The sequence below is a fragment of the Anguilla rostrata genome, chromosome 5 (assembly GCF_018555375.3).
Source record: "Anguilla rostrata isolate EN2019 chromosome 5, ASM1855537v3, whole genome shotgun sequence".
NCBI classification, from domain to species: domain Eukaryota; kingdom Metazoa; phylum Chordata; class Actinopteri; order Anguilliformes; family Anguillidae; genus Anguilla; species Anguilla rostrata.
The window spans coordinates 63,520,071-63,542,929 of record NC_057937.1 but is presented as its reverse complement, the minus strand read 5'-3'; the positions used below and the strand labels follow the sequence as shown (position 1 = coordinate 63,542,929).

General features: G+C 42.8%; 2 protein-coding genes and 1 long non-coding RNA gene across 4 annotated transcripts in view; 1 reads left to right on the top strand and 2 right to left on the bottom strand.

Annotated features, from left to right (window-relative positions):
• Nucleotides 1–22,859, top strand: part of LOC135255947 (T-lymphocyte surface antigen Ly-9-like) — a 227,919-nt gene that overhangs the window by 131,517 nt on the left and 73,543 nt on the right. Inside the window, exons 6-7 of one of the 2 annotated variants that reach the window (XM_064337786.1) lie at nucleotides 17,488–17,778; nucleotides 18,202–18,465. In XM_064337786.1, coding sequence (XP_064193856.1) covers nucleotides 17,488–17,778; nucleotides 18,202–18,465 — 555 coding nt within the window. The remainder of the gene's footprint in view (nucleotides 1–17,487; nucleotides 17,779–18,201; nucleotides 18,466–22,859) is intronic. The other variant, XM_064337785.1, reaches the window with a different exon arrangement.
• The window catches only part of LOC135255946 (titin-like), a 222,530-nt gene that overhangs the window by 147,476 nt on the left and 52,195 nt on the right, over nucleotides 1–22,859 (bottom strand). Inside the window, exons 7-8 of the mRNA XM_064337783.1 lie at nucleotides 9,446–9,736; nucleotides 4,850–5,110 (exon numbers count right to left, since the gene is read on the bottom strand). Coding sequence (XP_064193853.1) covers nucleotides 4,850–5,110; nucleotides 9,446–9,736 — 552 coding nt within the window. The remainder of the gene's footprint in view (nucleotides 1–4,849; nucleotides 5,111–9,445; nucleotides 9,737–22,859) is intronic.
• LOC135255953 (uncharacterized) lies at nucleotides 20,512–22,604 on the bottom strand. Its single transcript, XR_010330330.1, has 2 exons — nucleotides 21,079–22,604; nucleotides 20,512–20,955 (listed from the first exon to the last, which is right to left on the bottom strand). It is a non-coding gene; the product is annotated as an uncharacterized LOC135255953 (long non-coding RNA).

The window sequence follows — 22,859 nt, the reverse complement described above, 5'->3', positions numbered from 1 at the left end:
GCACAAAAAGTGAACTGTGTGTGATGGTTGTCTACTACTAATGAAAAAAGATTTATTTTCGTCAGTTACTTATTTTATTCTTCCTTGTCTCCTAGGTCCTTGACTGACTTGGAAATTGATCCAGGGCCTCCAAGGACGATCCAATTTCCTCAATTCCTCCGTACGTGCGTCCTTTCCTTGCTTCCTTTCCTTGCATCCTTTCCTTGCTTCCTCCGATGGGCGGTGCTAAGGGGTTAGGAAAGGAAGCAAGGAGGCATAAATAAGTGATTGGAATCAGCCCCTGGGCTCAGCGCCGAGTTCCTGAGGCTGCTGATGTCATCGTTAGAACAGAGAGATGCCCAAAGGCTGCGTCTGGACAAACTCCCCGCTCTAAATGACAGCTGCCCAGGGCCCCTGACAGTAGGGCAGAGACTGTTGCAGCTGGGACATGGGCCGCCAGTTTGGAGCCCAGCCCACCACTGAGTGGAGATCAGTAAAGCCTCCCTTACTGATCTGGGTTCAGTTTCAGCTCTGATTTGTACAGAGAGCCTCCAGATAGGTTCTGACACTTGGGGGGTATTTAACAAAGCAGGATTACTGAGTTAGCAGGCTAAGCAAAACCCAGAATAGCTATTTTTACTTCCGTCCAAGTTTGGGAGGGTTCCGGGTTTTACTCAGTGCAGTTATCCAGCTAACTCACTCATCCTGCTCTGGGAAACAGGATCCTGCATTTCATCTGAAAGACAGTTTTACAGTACGGCTGCTAGTCAGCCAGTTACTCAAACTCACACACGTAACACACTCATAAACATTCTTTTATTTGAACAAGCCAGTTATAAATGTGAACATTATCACAAATGAAATATATGACCATAATCACTGTATGTAACACATAGACACAACTGAAAATTTTCAACGTGTTCCTTAAAATACGTAATAAAATTCAGTAGCATTAAGGAGTCTCCACTCTGATTGTTCTGAATTAAAACATCTGAGAGACAGTTGCTCCAGGTGTGTCAGTCATGTGACAGACCCACCTGCTGTGTCATACATGTAGACAGATAGGTACTGATATGATACTGAATTAAACTATAAAAAGGCAGTTATCATTAAAAAAACTGAATTATACAGGCAATGGAACAGGTTTTCGCATCATGGTTGACAGAGATACACTCGTGTCCATGGCAGAAAATCTTCAGTCTTGAATACACACAGCTTCATAAAGATCATATGAAATAATACAGAGCTCTACAGGCAACAGTTTATGAATTTCAGAACAATTTAATCCAGTAGCAGGTAGAGCCCCACTGACATCACACCTATCACTGTACATTAATCTATTATAAATGGAGCCTCTTTCTAAAGTTACCATTTTCCATAAATCACAGTCAATAAAAGCATTAGTTGATCTGACAAATTAAATGTCTTCAGACATGAATGTGGAACATTTATTCTTCATGGTATGCACAGATATTACATAAAGTGGCCAGAAGAGGGGAAGACGTTAAAGCAGCCTAATTAAAAACAATCGACTGTTTGCTTCAGTTCATGACTGGGACTGGGAGAACAGCCTGAGACAGAGGATGACTGGGACTGGGAGAACAGCCAGAGACAGAGGATGACTGGGACTGGGGGAACAGCTGAAACGCAAATTACTGAGATCATCAGAGAGAAACTGAAAAACCATGAGGACTCTAGCTTGGACATCAACTTAGCTGAAATCAAACAGTCCTGCGGAAAGGAAGGAGGTTATGAAACCCCAAATAAACGGAGATCTGCATGTCTTTGCGCAGTTAGCTGCAGCTTATGGCTGACAGTTAGCGCTGCGTTTATGGGGAGTAGTTGCTGTCTTATGGGAATAGCTGCTGCCTATATGGGGCAGTTATGTGCATGTCTTTATGGGCAGTTATGCTGCATGTCTTTATGGGGCAGTTATGCTGCATGTCTTTATGGGCAGTTATACTGCATGTCTTTATGGGCAGTTATGCTGCATGTCTTTATGGGGCAGTTATGCTGCATGTCTTTATGGGGCAGTTATGTTGCATGTCTTTATGGGGAAGTTATGCTGCATGTCTTTATGGGGCAGTTATACTGCATGTCTTTATGGGGCAGTTATACTGCATGTCTTTATGGGGCAGTTATTCTGCATGTCTTTATGAGGCAGTTATGCTGCATGTCTTTATGGGGCAGTTATGCTGCATGTCTTTATGGGGCAGTTATACTGCATGTCTTGATGGGGCAGGGTTGCTGTTGGGGCAGCAGCAGGCTACAGTGAAGAAGAGTACTCTCATACCCACCCACCCATCCAGAGGTCAAAGTTCATTCTCACTCAGCAGGCTCAAACCAGACGACTGTACAGCATCACGATCAGCACCAGGCACAGGCTCCACATTTTAGACCCCTCTGCCTGCCAGATACCAGCAGCTCCATCTGAGAACAGGTAAGGACAGGTGAGAATGGGTGAAGACTGTCAGGAACGGGTAGGTAGGACCCAAATGCAGAGTGAAAAACACAAAACTCCAAAAGGTAAATCCAAACAAAGACTTTAATCCGAAAGGAAACAAAAGCAGGGAACCAAAATAGAGGCTACGCAGGGCAACTTTCAAAAACTCAAAAGTTCTTCAAAAAGGAAACAGCATAATACAAAAATACAAAAAGAAAAACACGTACAACAGAAACTCGGGCAGGGCAGGAATTCACAAGCAGAAACACAAGGAACCAGCACCCGAGTCAGGGAAGAAAAGAACTCAAAGTAATAATCTCGAAGATTTTCATTAAAATATATGTCTTTTAAGTCACTATCTATCGCTGTATTGGGTAACACAATGGTGATTGAGCCTATTTTTATATTAATTTATACTATTATTATTATCATAATTCATGATTAAAAAACTTGGTGTCTGTGGCGACATTCACAAGAATCACAAGCGGCGCACAGTTAGTGACACGTTTTTCCATCACCCATCAGTGGTTGGTCCGCCAGAGAGGGTAGGCGGAACTAACGCAACAGGCTCGCTCTTCAACTCACTTGTGTGTGAGCGGCGTACTGTTTTTTCCGGTGTCTGCATGCATTACAATAACAGAGAAAGGGGGGGTTGGGGGAGTTATGGAACCCTAAAAAGTTTTTGTGTAACATGAGAGATCATATTATTTGTTGATGTAGATTTCGTATTACATTTAATGACAATGTAACTTTACTAAATTACATAGCTATTTGCACAGCTAACGCTAGCTACCGGACCATGTCAAGAAAGACAACATTAGTTTAGACAACATTGCGCACAGTATCCATCTCTCATATCAGGTAACGTTGCGTTAGCTAGCTAGCTAATGTAATTAACACAATCTAATGTCGGCTAACAATTAGAAAAAAATGCTAGCTGACGCTACCGACCGGTACTGACCTCGTAAATCGTCTCTCGAATGCAATGCTACCTTGTTGCAATGTTGCAGTGTAGCTAACTTAAGGCCAGTTCAGATCAATGATTCGCAACGAGACTGGGTGCAACTTGCAAAATTCCAAGACGTCTGATTGTAAACGTTCTAAAACTGGACTTGGCGATTTGACAAGGACGGTCTTTTAGAACCTCAGGGCAGGCAACGGCTCTGCTACTAGCCAGTTCACACCGCTGCAATTTTCTCCGCAACATTTTAAAACCGTTTTGCCTCGTTGCGAATCATTGATCTGAACTGGCCTTAACATTACCGTTATTTACATTGCCATCTAGTTCATCAATATATTATAATGGTCGGAATAAAGCCGGGGTATGTGGAGCAGAGCCGGGTCTGATTTCTGAAGACGTCATGCAGGAGAAAACAAAATAAAAGAATACGGCAGTATGGATTAGCATTGTTATTATTTTATTACGCTTCCTCATATGTTCCTTCAGCCTTTATGCCCTTTTTGATGAAATCTCCTTTGTTTTTGTTTTATTCTTCTTGTTCTGATTGCTAATTTAACACCCAGCTCAGCTTTATTCTCGAACAGTTTAGCTAGCAAAACCAGAAACACCAGGGGTAACATTTTGCAAGGCAGTTGTTTCAAAAATACCACACAACAATCATTCACGAAAAAGACTTCTTATTGTGCACGAGATACATAATTGCACGAGCCACAGCGAATCCTGCAAATTCTTCTCTGCAGTGCAAAGCTGTTCATACGAGGCAAAAGGTGGATAAAGAACGTTTGCAGAAATTGATCATCACTACCCCAGGTTTGCTACGGCATTTTAACCCGGCTCGGCAGTGTAAAGATATCTTGAGTTAGCCTAATGTTAGACAACGAAAGAGTATGTACATAACGTTACTTTCATAACAACCGTTTTTTATTCAGTAAATAGTAAGTGTTATAGTTGGCGTGCCAACTGACTGACGTCACACAGGCGACACTGGTTGGATCCGGTTGGATCTATGGGAAGTGAGGTCCAAAAACACATCTGCAATTACTGCTTCTCGCCATTGGCACCGCCATAGAGAACGAAACTGAAATCTTCGAGATTGTCACTTTAAATAGACACGACACTAACGAGAAACAGGAGGGCACAATGCACAATCAGACCACAGAGAGGGAAGGCAAAACGAGATAACCGAAAAACAATAATAGAATAATTGAAAACAATAATACAATTAAACAGGGAAAAGGAACAGAACTACAAACTGAAGTTCCGCCATCTGGCGGCCCTAAAAAGGAAACGCAGACAAACACAGAACCATGACAAGGACAGGTGAGAACAGGTGAGAACAGGTGAGGGCAGGTTATTCCAAAGTCCGTTTTTTAGGGATGATCAAAAACCGACTGAAAGTGGGGGAGGGGGTTACCTTCCACCATTGAAAGATGTGAGCAGGTGTGAATGAGGTGCAGTAAGCTCACCCGTGCAGTGGGCCCCCACAGTGAGAGGGTCTGATGTCTCTCTGCTGACTGAGTTCCTCGCTTCACAGGTGTATGTACCGCTCTCCACAGAATGAGTCATTTTCAGATGTGGAGCACTTTCCTCATGCGAGGTGACGTAGGGCTTCTTCTCACCGTTCTTGTACAATATGAGGTTCGCTCCTGTCCCTCTTAACGCAGCACACATTATAGTGCAGCTGTATTCATTATGAGTGACACTGAGATGGGGTTTTGATACAGGAACTGTGCAGAGAGAACAGAGAGATAGTCAATACAGCATTTAAAAACCTTATTAGTGCAGAATAATTATGAGTCAAATATGAATTTGAATGATAAGCTCTTTCCAACAAGCAAAAGGTCAAAACATACAAACTGATCAAGGTTTCCATTTGATATTGTGATAGAGTTAATGAAATCTAAAAGTAAACTGAAGTAAACTAAATTACATCAGCAGTAAGCCACCTCATTATGACAACATTCCTCCAAAGAAGAGCAGTGTGTCTGTAGCAGTTAGTTTCAGCACAGCAGAACTTTGAAAAGAAACTATAACAGAAAATCCAAAATGGCAATAAAATGTGACCAGTACTGCCCTGATACCCCATGTGATTCACGTGGACCAATCAGAGGCAAGTGGAGAACACCTTAATGGAAAAGTTACTTGCATGTAGAGAGAAAGAACATTTCTCTCTGATTAATTCTGTATATAAAGGGGATCTTCAACAGGTCCCTCGGGTAAGTAGCGGAAATGAAACGTTTTTAAAATAGGCTAAATCACGTGTTATTATTCATATTAAAATCATAAACACGTATTAATTATATCCCTAGGGGATAATAACATTAATGCGTTGCTCTGTAACTTACCGTTGTCATCTAGGCACAGCGGTTAAAAGTATTTCCAGGTACATATGCAAAGGGAGAGATGATAATATATTAAACCTGTTAATACTCGCCCCCTAGTGGAGCAGGCGCCCGCGTCAGCCATTTTGACAGCTGTCGAATTATTTTATTGAAAAACATTTCAGTGGAAATTAACCGCTCCAAATCTGACGTCGCAGTAACGTTTTGTCGCACGAGCTTGCTGTTGGCGCAGCCGCAGTCTGATAGCAGCAGCGCTCTCAGTCTCTCCCGCTCCTCAGAACTAACACAGATCCCTGCTGCTTTCAGCCTAACTCCACAGCTCACCAAAACGGGACCCCAGAACCTTCACTGCAACAAACACGTATCTGCCCTTACACAAAGAAAAGCAGTTGGCTATTCGAGTTAATGACCACCCATTGATAATTCATTGTCTATTTGATTTAAAAATGTGTTTTAATGGGAAAATGCACATTTTAAAATCAAATATAGCATAAATGTATCAATGTGTGGTCATATTTATTGTTTAACGTCATTTGAGTTAAGCAATAAACCATGAAAGTTGGTTCAAAGTAGCCCTAATTCTGTTTTTTTTTTTTTTTTTGATATAGCATATACGAAACATAACGTGAGGTAACCTGTGGTATCTGGTTAAAGCCTAAACTCACCAACACTACACAGGCACACCACAGATCCCGATACTATTTTCAGCACGATTTGGTGATCTACGAAAACACCCGCCTGACCCCACTGTGGGACTCTATTCCTAATATTATTTTCGGCCTGCTATACCATCCTGTTCTATTCCTCCTTAGAGCTGAGAAACAAACAAGTTGTTATTCAATCTCGACTACCTGATGCGCATAAAGTTGTGGAAACAGCATATTTCCAAATACAACTGATCGTATTATGCGAAGCTCATGTCATTGCGCTCCTTTTACTTAATTTATTGAAAACTGCAATTGTTACACTCAGTTGCAGAGAATTATAAGGAATTAGGACAGAAGCCCGTACAGGGAGTCGTAAGTGTTCCGAAACATCTGCTATAAGCGGGGACGAGCTGGTTTCTGCATTTATAAACAATCTTCGTAAAGAGAAGACAAGAAATCATTGAGGGTACTCGAAATCAGGAGCTTCTCAAGCCTCTGTTAACCTTTTTCATCACAACAATGCTTTCATTTTTAAATTTCAGTTTGAGCGTGTTTTCCCGGTGCGTCTTGTATCTCTCCAAATGTTCCAAATCGTGTTCTCGGTTCGTTAAAGCTTGCCATTGGCTGCTTAGTAAAGGGGGTTCCCGAGAGCGAGCGTTATGCTATTAGCCAGGTCACTTGGTATAATTACCACGTTCGATTTTGTTTTAAGTTTCTTTATTTTTATTTATTTGATTTGATTATATTTATTTTATTCTGTTATAAAGCTGCCCACAATTCGAACAGCGTCATTCTGAAGCAAAGCCATGTAAAAACTACTTTTAAAGAGCCTATCAAACAAACAGGTAATGAGAGCCAGGTGAGGTCAGACCTTTCAAGGCATATGACGTCAATAACAAATGACGACAAACTTGAGCAAGTAGTACTACATCCCCTATATTTTCCTCCTTGCACTGTAACTGTGTTTTATGAAATAGGAAATACTTTCCAATTTCTCTGTAGACGGTACAGCCTCGTGTTAGTTGGAAGGTATTATGCTGCTTTCTGGTTTGGCGATGTCTTTAATTTGAGATTAGATATTCCCTGTGTGATTTGCAAGCTAACCAACATGTAGCGGACTAACCTTCGTTTTCTACCAAATGCATTATTAACTTGGTAGAAAATTACACTGATAACCAAACAGACCATGTTTAATTTTTGGCATGTTATACAAAACCAGCTAATGCTGTACTTTGTTAGTGCGCGTGATGCTTTGTGTATTATTCTCTGAACAACTCTTCATTTGTACGTGTACAACTAAAAAATTTATTTAAAAATCAATAACATATCGCTGGTTATTACACTTTCGCTACTCTGAAAGGAAAGGAACTTCGTGTTAACTTCTGATTTCTGATCAGATTTTCCTGGGGGGGGGGGGGGGGGGCGATGAACAAAGGAAGTAAATCATCCAGCTGCAGGACTTCATGCAATCATGATAATGTGATAATTATCGTGATAATGTGTGAGAGCTGGCAGTACTGGTAGTTACACTGTAAAAGATGGTCGAACAACCAAGGGTTCCCGTGCGTTATGAGCACTTTTACGCGTTACAGCAGACCTCCGCATCCAAATATAAATCCATTCCCTCTATTATTACTCGCCAGCCTTACATGCTCTTCGGGGTGATGTTCATGCAGGAATGTCGCACGTGTTACATGCTTATACTACATCTGATACACGGTTGTTTACAGAATGAAGTTAAGTTTTAAATTTTGCAGCTTAGAAATAGGAAGCGGTCGGCTCTGTCCGCTCGCTCAGACCACTGTTGCCGTCAGTGGTCTCCGCTTAGTCGCTACAATCCCGATATCTGTAAATATTTCTGCTTTAAAAATGTAAAAACTACTTCGGAAATGTAATTTAACAGAAAGGAGGATATGCAAAGCATTTTCTAATTTTGGGAAGGTTGGAGAGACACTTGTGGAGGTTTGGGGAAAGTTTTTAAGGCGAACACACCTGTTGAATGCGGCTGCCTGTACACGCGCACGAATGCGCTCAGCTGTGGAAAACATTCTGCTGAATCACCGTATGACCTTATTTTATTTATGTATCCCTTTTGACTGTGATAATAGATAAATATGGAATTTAAAAAGAAGGATTTTGCTTCTTTAATGCAAATGCTGTTTTGTATTGGATGTATTTTATGTGTCGTAGATCAGACAGGCACAAATGCTTTAGCTTTAGCTTTGATGGTTCAGAGGTTTCCTGCAGTCTGAGGCTCTGACTGTGCCTGTACTGTTTGTACTTATGAGGATAGGAGGATTTATTTAAGACCTGTTATAACAGGTGCACGTGGACTTTTAGGGGTTGTGGAATGGTAACAGGTTAGAACAGTTATGAACACAAATTAAAGACAGCATATAATCACATTACAGTAGAGAAATCATGTCTGTTTCATTTTACAAAGTGAAACTAGTGAAACAAATATACATACATTTAGCCTTATAATTATACAGAGTATCCTTTTCAGATAGCTGTAATATACATTTACTTCAGAATGTTGTTCCTAAAGTGTGAAACTCTCCTTCCCGATAACAGAGTTAAAGATCTGCCTCTGATCAGTGGCCTTGGTGACAGTAATATATTGCAGCTGCTGTTGCTGCTGTACTCAGTACATCAAAGTCACATGACCTTAGACCCCTGTTACCTGTTACAGGTGTGTATCATAGTTATGTTCAGGTATAACGGGCTATAATGGTGCAGCAGAGAACAAAAATTATTGCTGAGATCATATAAGATCTAGAACTACTCTTACTAGTACCGCTGTTGCTACTACTACAACAAATAATAATAATAATAATAATAATAATAATGTTATTGTTATAAATGACCACATGTAAATGTAAATGTGGCATTTTTGGACTCTGTAGCATAAGTAGCCCCATCTTCACAGGATGATACACAATTTGCTATTCAATAGAGGTAAAATTCCCCTTTAATTCAAGCTAATTTAGGACACACACACACACATAAACGCACACACACACACACACTACTGCATTAGTAATACTATAGACACGGACACAGTGGTACTTACCGTACACATTCAGCTGGAAGACGGTATTTATGTTTGGGTCTGTATTCTGTACTTTATACTCTCCAGAGTCCTCCATCTTCAGACCAGAGAGGGAGAAGAGTCCAGTGCTGCTGTCCCACTGCAGTCTGCCGCTGTACTTCTCACTACGGAGCGTTGTAAAGCTACCGCTATCCACGTCTCCAATGGTGAGAGTGCCGTACATCAAACTCCCTTTCTTTTTCACTGCAGCTGTGAAATTCACACTCTTTCCCAGAATGCCGTGCAGCTCCACAGACTGGCCAAACACACTCACTGCTGGAGACACAGAGATACAGCATTGCATTTTATACTGCACACACACACACACACACACACATGCACACACAGACACTCACGCACACACACACACGCACACACACACACACATGCCTGCACATGCTCAGACACACATGCACGCACACACACATTCACTAACATACACACACAAACACACACACACTCAGACACACATGCACACACATGCACACACAGACACTCGCACGCATACACACACACACGCACACACACGTGCGAGCACACACATTCACTCACATACACACACAAACACACACACATGCACACATACACACACACACTCAGACACACATGCACACACACACACGCACACACAGACACACATGCACACAAAAACACTCACACATAAGTGTGTGCACATGCTCAGACACACAGATGCACATATACACACACACACACACACAAATGTGTGCACATTCTCAGACACACACACAGATGCACATACACACACACACACAGATGCACACACACACACGCACACACAGCGGTGCAGTGAAACAGAGTGGTAATGGGTGCAGTGTGTTTCTGAAGCACACGCCTGTCAGTGTCAACTCTGCTGAAATGGTGGAGGACACTGCAATAACAGAACAGACCTACAAACTGTTATATATTTCAAATTGTGAAAAAGGGAATACAATTATTCTTGGTAACATGATTTTTAAAAATTTCCTATTAATATGTTACCATAACAGCACAACCATAATGCTAGCTTATGGACTTTCATCAATCCTGAGAACATTTTCTGTAGTACATAGAGGACACGGCTTCTTTCAGTCTGTTTGCCAACATTAATCATTCTTGATGCTGCGTGGTGGTTCACATTTCTGCCACCCTGGCCTTGTTCCCCACCCTATCCCAGCAAAATGGACAGTTACAGCAACTGGGATCCTTGTTCAAAATGACCCTCTCCCTCATAGAACAGATGGTTTCCGACTCAATCTGACAGGTAATTGGCGACCTACAGAAAGCTCTGGTTTCGGCTGCAGAGGAAGTCACACATTCGTCCGTGCAGAATAGGCACCACCTCGCCCGCACGAACGCGCTTAATTCCGAGAAATGCGCTGTACCCGGAATAGGGCGTGGGCGGATGCGCAGAGCGGCACGCGCTTTCTGCCTGAACTCGAGCCTGCGCTTTACTGGCGCATCATAATCGTATGATAACTAGAAATTCCACCGTATTTATTACGAACCAGATTTTTGGATTTTCTACAACGACTGGACTTGTGAATTGCAAAGAAATACCACATATTTTCGTCTATGTAGTCGATTAGATATTAATATTATTTTTATCTGCGTACCAATGTTGGATACAGAACAAAATTGTTCATATTAAACGCTGCTTGTGGCTTATTTATGCCTAGACAATCCGAATTATTACAAACATGTGCTTGTCCAGAAAATGCTTGGAAAAGAAATCAGAAAATTAAATGTCAAGCTCCACTTATTATTAGGCCCGAACCAAAACATGATTCAGCATTTGTTTTCTACACAAACTACTAACATACTACTTAATACATGGAATCAGAGTCAGTGTGTCCATCCAGTTAAATCGACCTGCGTCTCATTGTGGATTCTGCAGGAACGCGATTGGATCTGCTCCTATTTTGGATTGGAGGAGGATTGGCCGATTTGGAAGACAGATAAATTATATTGATCTTAATATATTTAACATCCAGAGACTACTGGCAAACGCGACCGGTTGAAAATTGCGCAACTAGATTACCGTTTCATGAAAACTCCAGAAAAAAACGAGCCGCGGCGGTCAGGTTTGGTCGGTCAACGATTTAGTCGCATCTTTAACTTGGCATGAAGCTATCAAAGACCTCCACCCATTTCACAGAATCAACGACAATAGGCTGTTCAGAACTACTTTCGGTTTTCTAGTTAGGTTACTGCAGTTTACAAGCCGACAAGAGCTTTAAACCAGTCGTAAGTTAGCGGACTCATTCCGACGGAGAAATAAACGGGAACATACAGAGGACGATACATACCTGTAATGCACAGCAGGAAAGTACAGAGGATAATCTTCATCTTTCTTTTTAAAGACGTTTAAGGGATATCGCTCATTCGTGCTGCTCACCCTTCTCTTTCCTCTCTGCGGTAGCGCGCTTTATGGGGTCTGGATCAGATCGCGGACGCGCCTCCTCCTTTCTCACGATTTTACCCGCTGCTGTCCTCAGTTCGCCTGAATTAGCTCGGCTAAATTAACTCCTCGCTCTCCACGCTACAACCGAATGCACCAAGTGTCTGTGAGTGTGTGTGTGTGTACGTGTCCCTCAAAGGGCAGCGTCACTTTCCTCTGTGTCTACATAAGAAGTGCGATCCAGTTTTTGGCGTGCAATTAATATCCCCTTCATAACAGAGCTGGTGCGCGCAGTTATCCGAGATCTAATATTCAATATTAGATTAACTCATCAATTCACAATTCACGTTCGTGAAACGGAGTAAATCCGAATTTAATTAACAAGATTATTTGATTGGATACGCGTCAGATTATTCTGGACTGTTTAAACGACATATGTGAAACAGATTATCACAGAGAACTATGTGGCACTTTCAAACGTCTGGTAATTCAAAGACCATCATATTTACACAGAACAATTGGTTTCAGTTCATACACCTATCAGAAAGTTCTGGACCATGGTCATATTGTTGAAACCAGTTGTTATAGCCATTTTCATTTAACATACTGAATTAAGATTTATGTTTTGAGGCATGACCTTTGATTATGATGTTTAATGGTTTTAAATTATACTTATGTTTCATATGCCTAATGCCACGTTTGAGGTGACGTGAGAGGGCATAGGCTATATGACGTGAGGCGCAGTTGTATTGCGGGTTACCTGATGGTAAATGGGGCGCTTGGTAAAAAAAAATACTATTTTGATCACGCTCTTCCTTATAAATTCATTTTGTAACCAGTATTTCGTTAAGTTCGACTACAAGGACTAATTTACAACCACTTGTCATTCATCTTTTGTTGATCAAATTAAAGAGGGGAATTAATAGGCTCCTCAGGGCCGTTGCTAGGAATTCTGGGCCCCCCGAAAGAATATTGGTGTGGGCCCCCGCCCCCCGACTTTTCATCGCCAAAGTCAAAATAGTGCTTGGATAATGGAGTTTGGAGCCTTGAATACTGGAAACGAGGAACTTTAAGTTTGGAAGACCGCCCGTGGTGAACCGTGAGTAATACGGTGTTGACTATGACTAAAAAATATGGGCCGCCGCGCTCAGGAAGAGTTTGAATGAATGGAAGAAAGTTTGAATCTTGTTAAATGGTGATTGCTCTCTGAATAGAATAAAAGAGTAAAAATGCAGGAACAAGAAGTAGACGATGATGAGATGGTGGTTGGGAAGGAAAAGCAACTGTTCAAATTAATCGCATCACGTAGAGGAAAACTGGGTGTCCTCACGCGAAAGCGTAATGAAATAAATACTCTTATCGAGGCTGGTGACACAAATGAAGACGTAAAACAACAGGTCGATGTCTTTAATAAATACTTGGCTGAGTTTATGTAGTTACAAGCAACTGTTCAATCTTAATTGCCTGATGAGGAAAAGGAACACGATCATAACGATTGGTATGAACCTACATTACATTACATTTACATTACAGGCATTTGGCAGACGCTCTTATCCAGAGCGACGTACAACAAAGTGTATAACCATAACCAGGAACAAGTATGACGAAACCCCTAGAGAGAAGTACCGGTCCAAGTACAGGGAACAACTGCATAGTTCAACTTGGAACCCTGGTGGTTAAACTGATTAACACTAACAACGAGAACGGCAACAACGCAATCTATGGAAAAATAAAAATAAATAAAAATACAAGTAGTCGTTAAGACTGGCGCATCAACTAAGTCACCTATTAAACAGCTGCCTAGTTACACCCCTAAGTTTAGACATTTACAGGGGGGGAAGGGAGGGATGGGGAGAGGTGCAGCCTGAAGAGGTGGGTCTTCAGTCGTCGTTTGAAATGGGTCACAGTCTCAGCTGTTCTGACCTCCACAGGGAGGTAATTCCACCATCGTGGGGCCAGAACAGACAGGAGACGTGTTCTGGAAGTGCAGGTGCGAAGAGGGGGAGGTGCTAGGCGTCCTGAGGTAGCAGAACGGAGGGATCTGGCTGGCATGTAGGGTTTGAAAATCTTGTGAAGGTATGCTGGGGCTGATCCCTTGACTGCCTGGTATGCTAGAGCCAATGTTTTGAATTTGATGCGAGCTATAACAGGCAGCCAGTGGAGGGTAGTGAGCAGGGGAGTTACGTGGGAGTGTCTGGGGAGGTTGAAGACCAGACGAGCCGCAGCATTCTGGATGAGCTGCAGGGGTCTGGTGGCAGATGCCGGTAGTCCAGCCAGAAGAGAGTTGCAGTAGTCCAGGCGGGATAGAACCATTGCTTGGACCAGGAGCTGGGTTGAGTAGGTGGTGAGAAAGGGGCGGATTCTGCGGATGTTGTATAGGAAAAATCTGCATGCCCGGGTTACTGCTGCAATGTTGTTGGAGAGGGACAGCCTGTTGTCCATCATCACTCCGAGATACTTGGCGCAGGGTGATGATGTCACTACGGTGTCCCCTAAGGAAATGGAAAAGTCGAGGAGGGGAGAGGATAGAGCAGGAATAAAGATTTCTATTAAATCATGTATTTTGTGGGCAAAGCATTAGTTCCAGTCGACGCAGAGTTCTAAGGCATTAATCCCAGACTTGTATTACTATACTTCAGCCAGTCAGACGCGTTTTATCTCATGCAAAGATGAGCTATGGCATGCCTTTTTGTACCCAATTATGTAAGATGCTGCTGATAAGAGTGTCTACCAAATGAGTATAAAGGACATCACTGGCATCTGTGAGTAACTGTCACTCCTCAGGGTGTAGTGCTGGACGGCGTTACCCTGCATTGCAGCGCTGCAGATGTGCCGCCGTGGTTTTGTTTTGCCAGAGTATTCGCTTACGCTGTGCTGACGTCACACTGAGCCGCGTACTCCAAGTTGCAATACGAAATTCCACCACCAGAGGAGCACACTGCTCAGAAATGTAACTACTTTGGCGATCTCAAGAATGCTTTCTTTGTGCTGACGTTTGAACTTGTTGTTTATCTTGGCCTTCATTGGATTACACTTCAATTACGGGTACTCAGACGTAGTTGAAACATATAGGCTAGTTTTCATAAGAGCAGTATCACTGGCATATTCCTCTTATGGAATAAGAAAAGAAAACAGACCAAAATAGTAATACATAACCTAATACTGAATTAAAAAAAACTTTAATACTTTGCACACACACGACCCGCCCACCTACCACACCCAATGGCACCTCATTCAAGCATTAATTTATGGGTTAACCATGAACACACCATTGCCTGCAAAAAAATAAAAATAAAAAACTGAACCAAATGTAAAATGCAGGCGTACAGAATTGAATAGCCTATAGTTTGTGATCCGTTGACAAAAAACACGAGGAAAGCATTGCTTGTTTTGTATAAGTTTGAATTTTCTGCCGGGCCAAGCTTTTGTTAAAAATCAGTTTTTCTATTATTTCTATTTTCACAGCATATGGCATGTTAGTCTACTGGTCAGGCTCTCATTACCAGCACACTACAATGACGGAAAGAACGTCTGACAGTTAAGTAAGTGTTTTACCGACTTCAGCTAAAATTCTGCGAAAGTTCTGACTCGCTGCGGCTGCTCGATTTTTTGCGGTAGTGCCCCTGCCCTGCCTGACCAAGTACAGCCGCGACAACCGCACCATGTTTACATCAAAGCGTCCTTAAATACACTTTCCCCAGACACAGTGACATCAAGTATTTGTGATGTATCGTGTTTGGTAGGTTAAAATGTACAAACAATATTGTTCACTTTAGTGGCCGCAAATTAAATACGAAAATGTATTTGGTTTCCCAAAAACATTAATTAAACAATCTGAATTATGTCGATAACAATGGTCGTTAAACTGTGCATTTATTTGCTTATAAACGATTGTGCTTCTCCGCGTTGTTTCCGGTTTATCTTCTTACCAATGTGGAAACCAGCTGAGGTGTCAATTTTGTGCGTCTCTGAATAAGAGCTACTTCCGGCGTTAAAGACACGGTCTATAGTGCGATCTTATTTCGGCTGGCCGCTGAGAACCACGTGTTTCCCTGATAAGACTGGACGCTGAAACCCGTTTCACACTAGTAGAACTGTAGAAGATGGGGAGCTGTGTTCTCTACAGGGTTGTCCCTTTGTAGCGTCCCGCCGCCTGTGGTGTAGGCTTGCAGCACTGGGGTCTTTAAGCGCAACAGGCTAACGGCGCTTTGTCAGTATTAACAGGTGTTTCTTAGCTCACGCACGTACGTTTGGAAATGTTCGTTGTACACACGGGGGCATTTACCCTGCAGGGGCGTTTGACTGCAGTGAGCTCCACCTTGACCAGTGGTACGTGCAGCAGCACAAGACAGAATCAAACCTGCAAGCCTTCACTCTCACAATTTGGGCACATTTTTATTGGGTACATTCAGAATGTCAGCTAAATGTTTGCAAATCATAGAGCTTTCCCTTATGATCTCATACACACACATACACACATGCAGTATTTTGTGGCCATTTTTTACTATTTTGTGTGGGAAAATGTTTGTGTGTGTTGTGTGTGTGTGTGTGTGCATAAGTGAGTTTGTGGTGTGATGTGGTAGGGTGGGGTCTAAGAAAGCAGTTTAGATTCAGGAAGGCCAGTGAAACCCTTATTTCAGAGCAACATGAGAGCAGCCGTTATTCTGTTATATACCTGTTTGATTGCAGGTAGGACCCTGTTATACTGTTATATACCTGTTAGAGTGCAAGTAGGACTGTTATACTGTTATATATCTGTTAGAGTGCAGGTAGGACTGTTATACTGTTATATACCTGTTAGAGTGCAAGTAGGACTGTTATACTGTTATATACCTGTTAGAGTGCAGGTAGGACTTTGTTATACTGTTATATACCTGTTGGAGTGCAGGTAGGACCCTGTTATACTGTTATATACCTGTTAGAGTGCAGGTCGGACTCTGTTATACTGTTATATACCTGTTAGAGTGCAGGTAGGACTCTGTTATACTGTTATATACCTGTTTTACTGCAGGTATGGCTCTGTTATACTGTTATATACCTGTTAGAGAGCAGGTAGGACTCTGTTATACTGTTATATACCTGTTTTACTGCAGGAAGGACTCTGTTGTCCTGTTACATACTGTGAGCTTTATAATGTCTGGCACAAAGACATACGGTGAGCTACCAATTACAGAGGAGGAGTTATACTGTTATATGCTTGTTAGGGAGGGAGGTCTTTTTATATGTGTTTTGGTGAGTAATGTGTAACAGGTGCATTTTGAAATGTATATCTTAGCCAGGTCTGATGTCTGGTTCATTTGTTTTCAAAAATTCATGAATAGGCACAACATTTCCATAACAACAGAACCATCTCCTAACAACACAAACTGCATTGCATCTTTTCTGTGACTGATCTGTTAAACAAACCAACAGCAAAGGTAAACTAAAATTACCTCCCATCTCCCATTCCTGTTTCCCTCCTTCCATCTCTCATCCCTCTTTCCTGTGTATCTCTTTCCTTCCCACTTCCTCTCTCTTTTCCTCACTTTCTCTTCCTCTCTACTGTCTCCCACACTTTCTCTCTTTCCCTGCATCTTTTCTTCTGTTTCTCTCCCTCCCACTCTCTCCCTCTGTCCTCACTCTCCAGGTGTGCGCGTCTCCTCTGTCCAGTCGAACATGCTGAACGGCATTGTGGGACAGACGGTCATGTTCCCGGCTGCAGTGAAGGAGATCAACTACATTTTCAAAGATGACAGCGTAATTGCGAAGGTGGTCAATCAGACCATCCAGCTCATCAAGGACAGCTACGGCACCCGGCTGCAGTGGAACAGCAGCACTGGACTCTTCTCCCTGTCTGACCTGAGGAAGGGGGACTCTGGAGGGTACAGGGTACAGCACAAGGATGGCAAAACCGATGACTACCAGCTGGTTGTGTGGGGTGGGTGCCTCCGCCTGGCAGTACTGCACTGTGCTGAGGCAGCTGTGTGACGTGATTTACCTTCACTTATTGTACGTCTGCAAAATAAATAGAATGTAATGTATGTGCATGTGGAGTCACATGAAAACCAGGCAGAGACAACAGGAGCCCATCTCTGGAGGGAGTGTTGAAGTACAGAGTGGAGTTAGGGGTCAGTGTTGAAGACTAACAGACAGAGTGGAGTTAGGGGTCAGTGTTGAAGGCTCACACACTGAATGGAGTTAGGGGTCACTGTTACTGGTCAGTGTTGAAGGCTCACACACTGAGTGGAGTTAGGGGTCAGTGTTATCGGTCAGTGTTGAAGGCTCACACACAGAGTGGAGTTAGGGGTCAGTGTTACTGGTCAGTGTTGAAGGTCCTCCCTTCTGTTGTATCTCTGCACAGATCCAGTACCCAGACCACAGGTGTCCAGCAGGAACAAGATGAAACCCAACTGTAGTGTGCTGTGCTCTGTGAAGAATGGGAGAGAGGTCACCCTGTCCTGGCACAGAGAGGGGCAGACACTGTCCCACACCAGCAGCCCTAATTTCAGCTCCCCCCTGTCCCTCCCTCTGGAGATGGAAGAGAACAGCACCCCCTACAGCTGCGTGGCAACAAACCCTGTCAGTAATAAGACTGTCACAGTCAGACCTGAAGAGCACTGCTTCGGTGAGAAACTGTGAAGTCTCTGTATTTAACAGTTTATCTGCTCTGTGTCAGTGATGCTGTATGTGTCAGTTGTGCTCTGTGTTAGTGATGCTGTGTGTGTGTGTGGCGGTGATGCTGTGTGTGTCAGTTATGCTCTGTGTCAGTGATGCTGTGTGTGTCAGTTATGCTCTGTGTCAGTGATGCTGTGTGTGGCAGTGATATTCTTTGTCAGTGATGGTGTGTGTGTGGCAGTGATACTCTGTGTCAGTGATGGTGTATGTGTGGCTCTGATACTCTGTGTCAGTGATGGTGTATGTGTGGCTCTGATACTCTGTGTCAGTGATGGTGTGTGTGTGGCAGTGATGCTCTGTGTCAGTGATTCTGTGTGTGTGTCAGTTATGCTCTGTGTCAGTGATGCTGTGTGTGTGTGTGTGTCAGAGGGTAAGGAGCAGCAGTCTGTAGGGAGGAGATATAGACACTGTAAGGAGGTGTGACACATTCTCTCTCTCTCGCTCTCTCTGTCCCTCTCCCTCTTTCTCTTTCTCTCTCTCTAGGTCATGGTTCCCATGATGCTTTGTGTGTATAAAGTTTGTGTAGAGGCTGGTGGAGTTTGTGTTGGTGACCCTGGCTGTCGGTCTTTTAATCCATCAGTACAGAAAAGGAAGAATTCTTACTTTGCCCAGGTAACCGCACCTGTCACTGTTACAGACTTCCTGTCTTATACCAGCAGTAATAATGTTCTTATACCAGCATTATTTATATTCATATACCAGCAGTATTAATGTTCTTATACCAGCAGTGATAATGTTCTTATGCCAGCAGCATTAATGTTCTTATACCAGCATTATTTATATTCATATACCAGCAGTATTGATGTTCTTATACCAGCAGTATTAATGTTCATATACCAACAGCATTAATGTTCTTATACCAGCAACATTAATGTTCATATACCAGCAGTGTTAATGTTTTTATACCAGCAGCATTAATGTTCTTATACTAGCAGTATTAACGTTCTTATACCAGCAGTATTAATGTTCTTATACCAGCAGCATTAATGTTCTTATACCAGCAGCATTAATGTTCTTATACCAGCAGCATTAATGTTCTTATACCAGCAGCATTAATGTTCTTATACCAGCAGTATTAATGTTCTTATACCAGCAGCATTAATGTTCTTATATCAGCAGTATTAATGTTCATATACCAGCAGCATTAATGTTCTTATATCAGCAGTATTAATGTTCATATGCCAGCAGCATTAATGTTCTTATACCAGCAGTATTAATGTTCTTATACCAGCAGTATTAATGTTCTTATACCAGCAGCATTAATGTTCTTATACCAGCAGTATTAATGTTCTTATACCAGCAGCATTAATGTTCTTATACCAGCAGCATTAATGTTCTTATACCAGCAGCATTATGTTCCTTCTCTGACCATGTTTCCCTTATTATTTGCAGCACTGAGAGAAGAAGACAAAGAAGATCTTCTGAGACAGTTACAGAACTGTAACACAAATGTACACATGCAGTCACCTTCATAACTCACAAGTCAATCAGAAATGGTTTGGCACATTGTTTGCAGCACTGAGAAAAGAGGCAGGAGGAGATATCAGGAGGCAGACACATCACTGTAGACACAGGCACACACACACACACACACACACATACATACATAGGCACACGCACACACACACCGGCACACACATGCATGCGCGCGCACACACACACAGGCACGCATGCACACACACACACACACGCACACTCACACACGCTCGCACACACACATACACACACGAATGCCAATTTTCCATTTAACTTTAAAAATTTGCTATGAATTATGAGTACCTGTGTATTGTACACAGTATGGCAGCTGACTGTAATGTAGAATGTAGTGAGTGATGATCCAGCCAAATAAACAAGGGCATGATCTTTCTGCAAACAGACCAAACAAACCTGCAGTGCTTTCACCGAAAGCTTCTATTTATTTGGGGAAAATGTAAATGTTTTGTTAAATGTAAAACTTCTGTACTTAAAGGATTAAATGGTAACATACTGACACCTTTTATCCTGCATATTTTATTTTACATTTTTCTCCTTGGCTGCTTCTCGCTGTGTTGTTCAGCAGGAAAGAGGAACAGCTTCCAGACAGAGCTTTCCGGTACTCTGCGTTACTGAGTGGTTATTTTGAACTGTTTTCACCCTGCAGTTCGGCAGCTGAGCTGCACAGTCACTGTGTCAGGAGTGCCTTTCATGCGCAGCTGGAGCAGACAGACTACTGCATAGCTAATGACCCACCGAGGCAGAATATTAACACACACATACAGGGGGAGAACATTAACATTGCATTACACAGATTTAGCAGACGCTCCTATCCAGTTGTTATAAATGTATCCATTTATACAGCTTGATCTATTCTGAAGCAATGCAGGTTAAGTACCTTGCACAAGGGTACAACGACAGTGTCCTTTGGTAACAAGCCCAGTTCCTTTCCCACTGTGGTACACTGCTAACACAAACAAACAGCAAGAGAACATTAACACACACAGACAAGGGGGGAACATAAACACACACATACAACGAGAGAACATTAACACACACATACTGCAGGAGAAGATTAATACATACGTACAGAGGGAGATTAACACACACATAAAGAAGTTGTTACGGATTGTTCCCCGACAGAAGCTTGAACCCAGGTCTCTTGGTTGGGAGTCCTGTGTACTAATCACCAACCCACTTGACTAGGAGCGTAGAATCAAGAGCAGAGAACAAGAGCAGGCTTGACAAACAAAGTGGACTTTTCCAAAGAAAAGTTTTGATGCAGGCTTCATTTCCTGCAATCCAGATTTTTACTCGAGACTTACACAGAGGCAGGCAAACTCAAGACTAAGCAATGAACACAACCGAAGGGAGAACTAATATAGGGAAGAACACAGGTGCAAAGAATCACAAATCAACACAGGTGAAAGCAGTAAGTCAAAAGAACACAAAATATGATGACGTCGCCCTCTGGTGACCCATGGAGGAAACAGCAGCCAATGATTATGTTGCTCTCCGGCGACCAGTAGAGAAGTAGCACATTAATACACACATAAACAAGTAGAACATTAGGATACACATATAGAGGGAGAAATTTAACACACACATACAGAGGTAGAACATTAACACACACATACAGCAGGAGAACATTAACACAGGCATACAGAAGTAAAACATTAACACACATACAGAGGGAGAATATTAACCCAATCATACATAAAGAAAAGATTAACACACACACAGGGGGAGAACATTAACACACACATACAGAAGTAGAATATTACCACACACAAACAGAGGGAGAACATTAACACACACACAGGGGGAGAACATTAACACACACATACAGAAGTAGAATATTACCACACACAAACAGAGATAGAACATTAACACACACATACAGCAGGAGAACATTATAGAAAAGCTTAATAACAAATTTAATTCTACTGTTGCCATCCTTTTGGAGGGCACTATATGTCAGTCCATATGCTAATCACCAATCACTAATCTTGACTGTGAGTCATGTGACCTTAGTCGCATGCTAGATATTAAATAGACCCAAACACAGAGAACAAAGCGTTATCTTAAAGCGATTGGTATGTGGCTGAATGATTTAACTGAACTCTGATTGATCAGTTGGCCCAGTGAAGATATGCAGGGATTGTTCCAGAAGCTGGTGTCCTAAGTGATTGCCCATAACAGCGGAGGGAGCTTTAAATATAACGCACTGCACACTGTACGCTGGCCCTGCGTGTGGCCCTCTGCATGGCCCTGTGTGTGGTCCTGCGTGTGGCCCTGTGCGTGGCCCTGCGTGTGGCCCTGTGTGTTGCCCTGCGTGTGGCCCTGTGTGTTGCCCTGTGTGTGTCCCTGTGTGTGGCCCTGTGTGTGGCCCCGTGTGTAGCTGAGAGCTGGGAGTGTGTGGAACACCTTGACAGAGAGCTGGGGGTGTGTGGAACAGCCTGTCAGAGAGCTGGGAGTGTGTGGAACAGCTTGACAGAGAGCTGGGGGTGTGCGGAACAGCCTGTACAGGCTGACAGTGAGACAGAGAGAGTGTGTGGAACAGCCTGCACAGAGAGCTGGGAGTGTGTGGATCAGCCTGCACAGAGAGCTGGGAGTGTGTGGAACAGCCTGACAGAGAGCTGGGGGTGTGTGGAACAGCCTGTACAGCCTGACAGTGAGACAGAGAGAGTGTGTGGAACAGCCTGCACAGAGAGCTGGGAGTGTGTGGAACAGCCTGACAGAGAGCTGGGAGTGTGTGGTACAGCCTGCATGTGAGGAAGGTGCCTGACACAGAAGCACATGCTTACAGAGTATTTCAATAATGGAGCATCGCGTAGTTCTGGCAGGTCACGAGAGTCAAGCGCTCCGGCC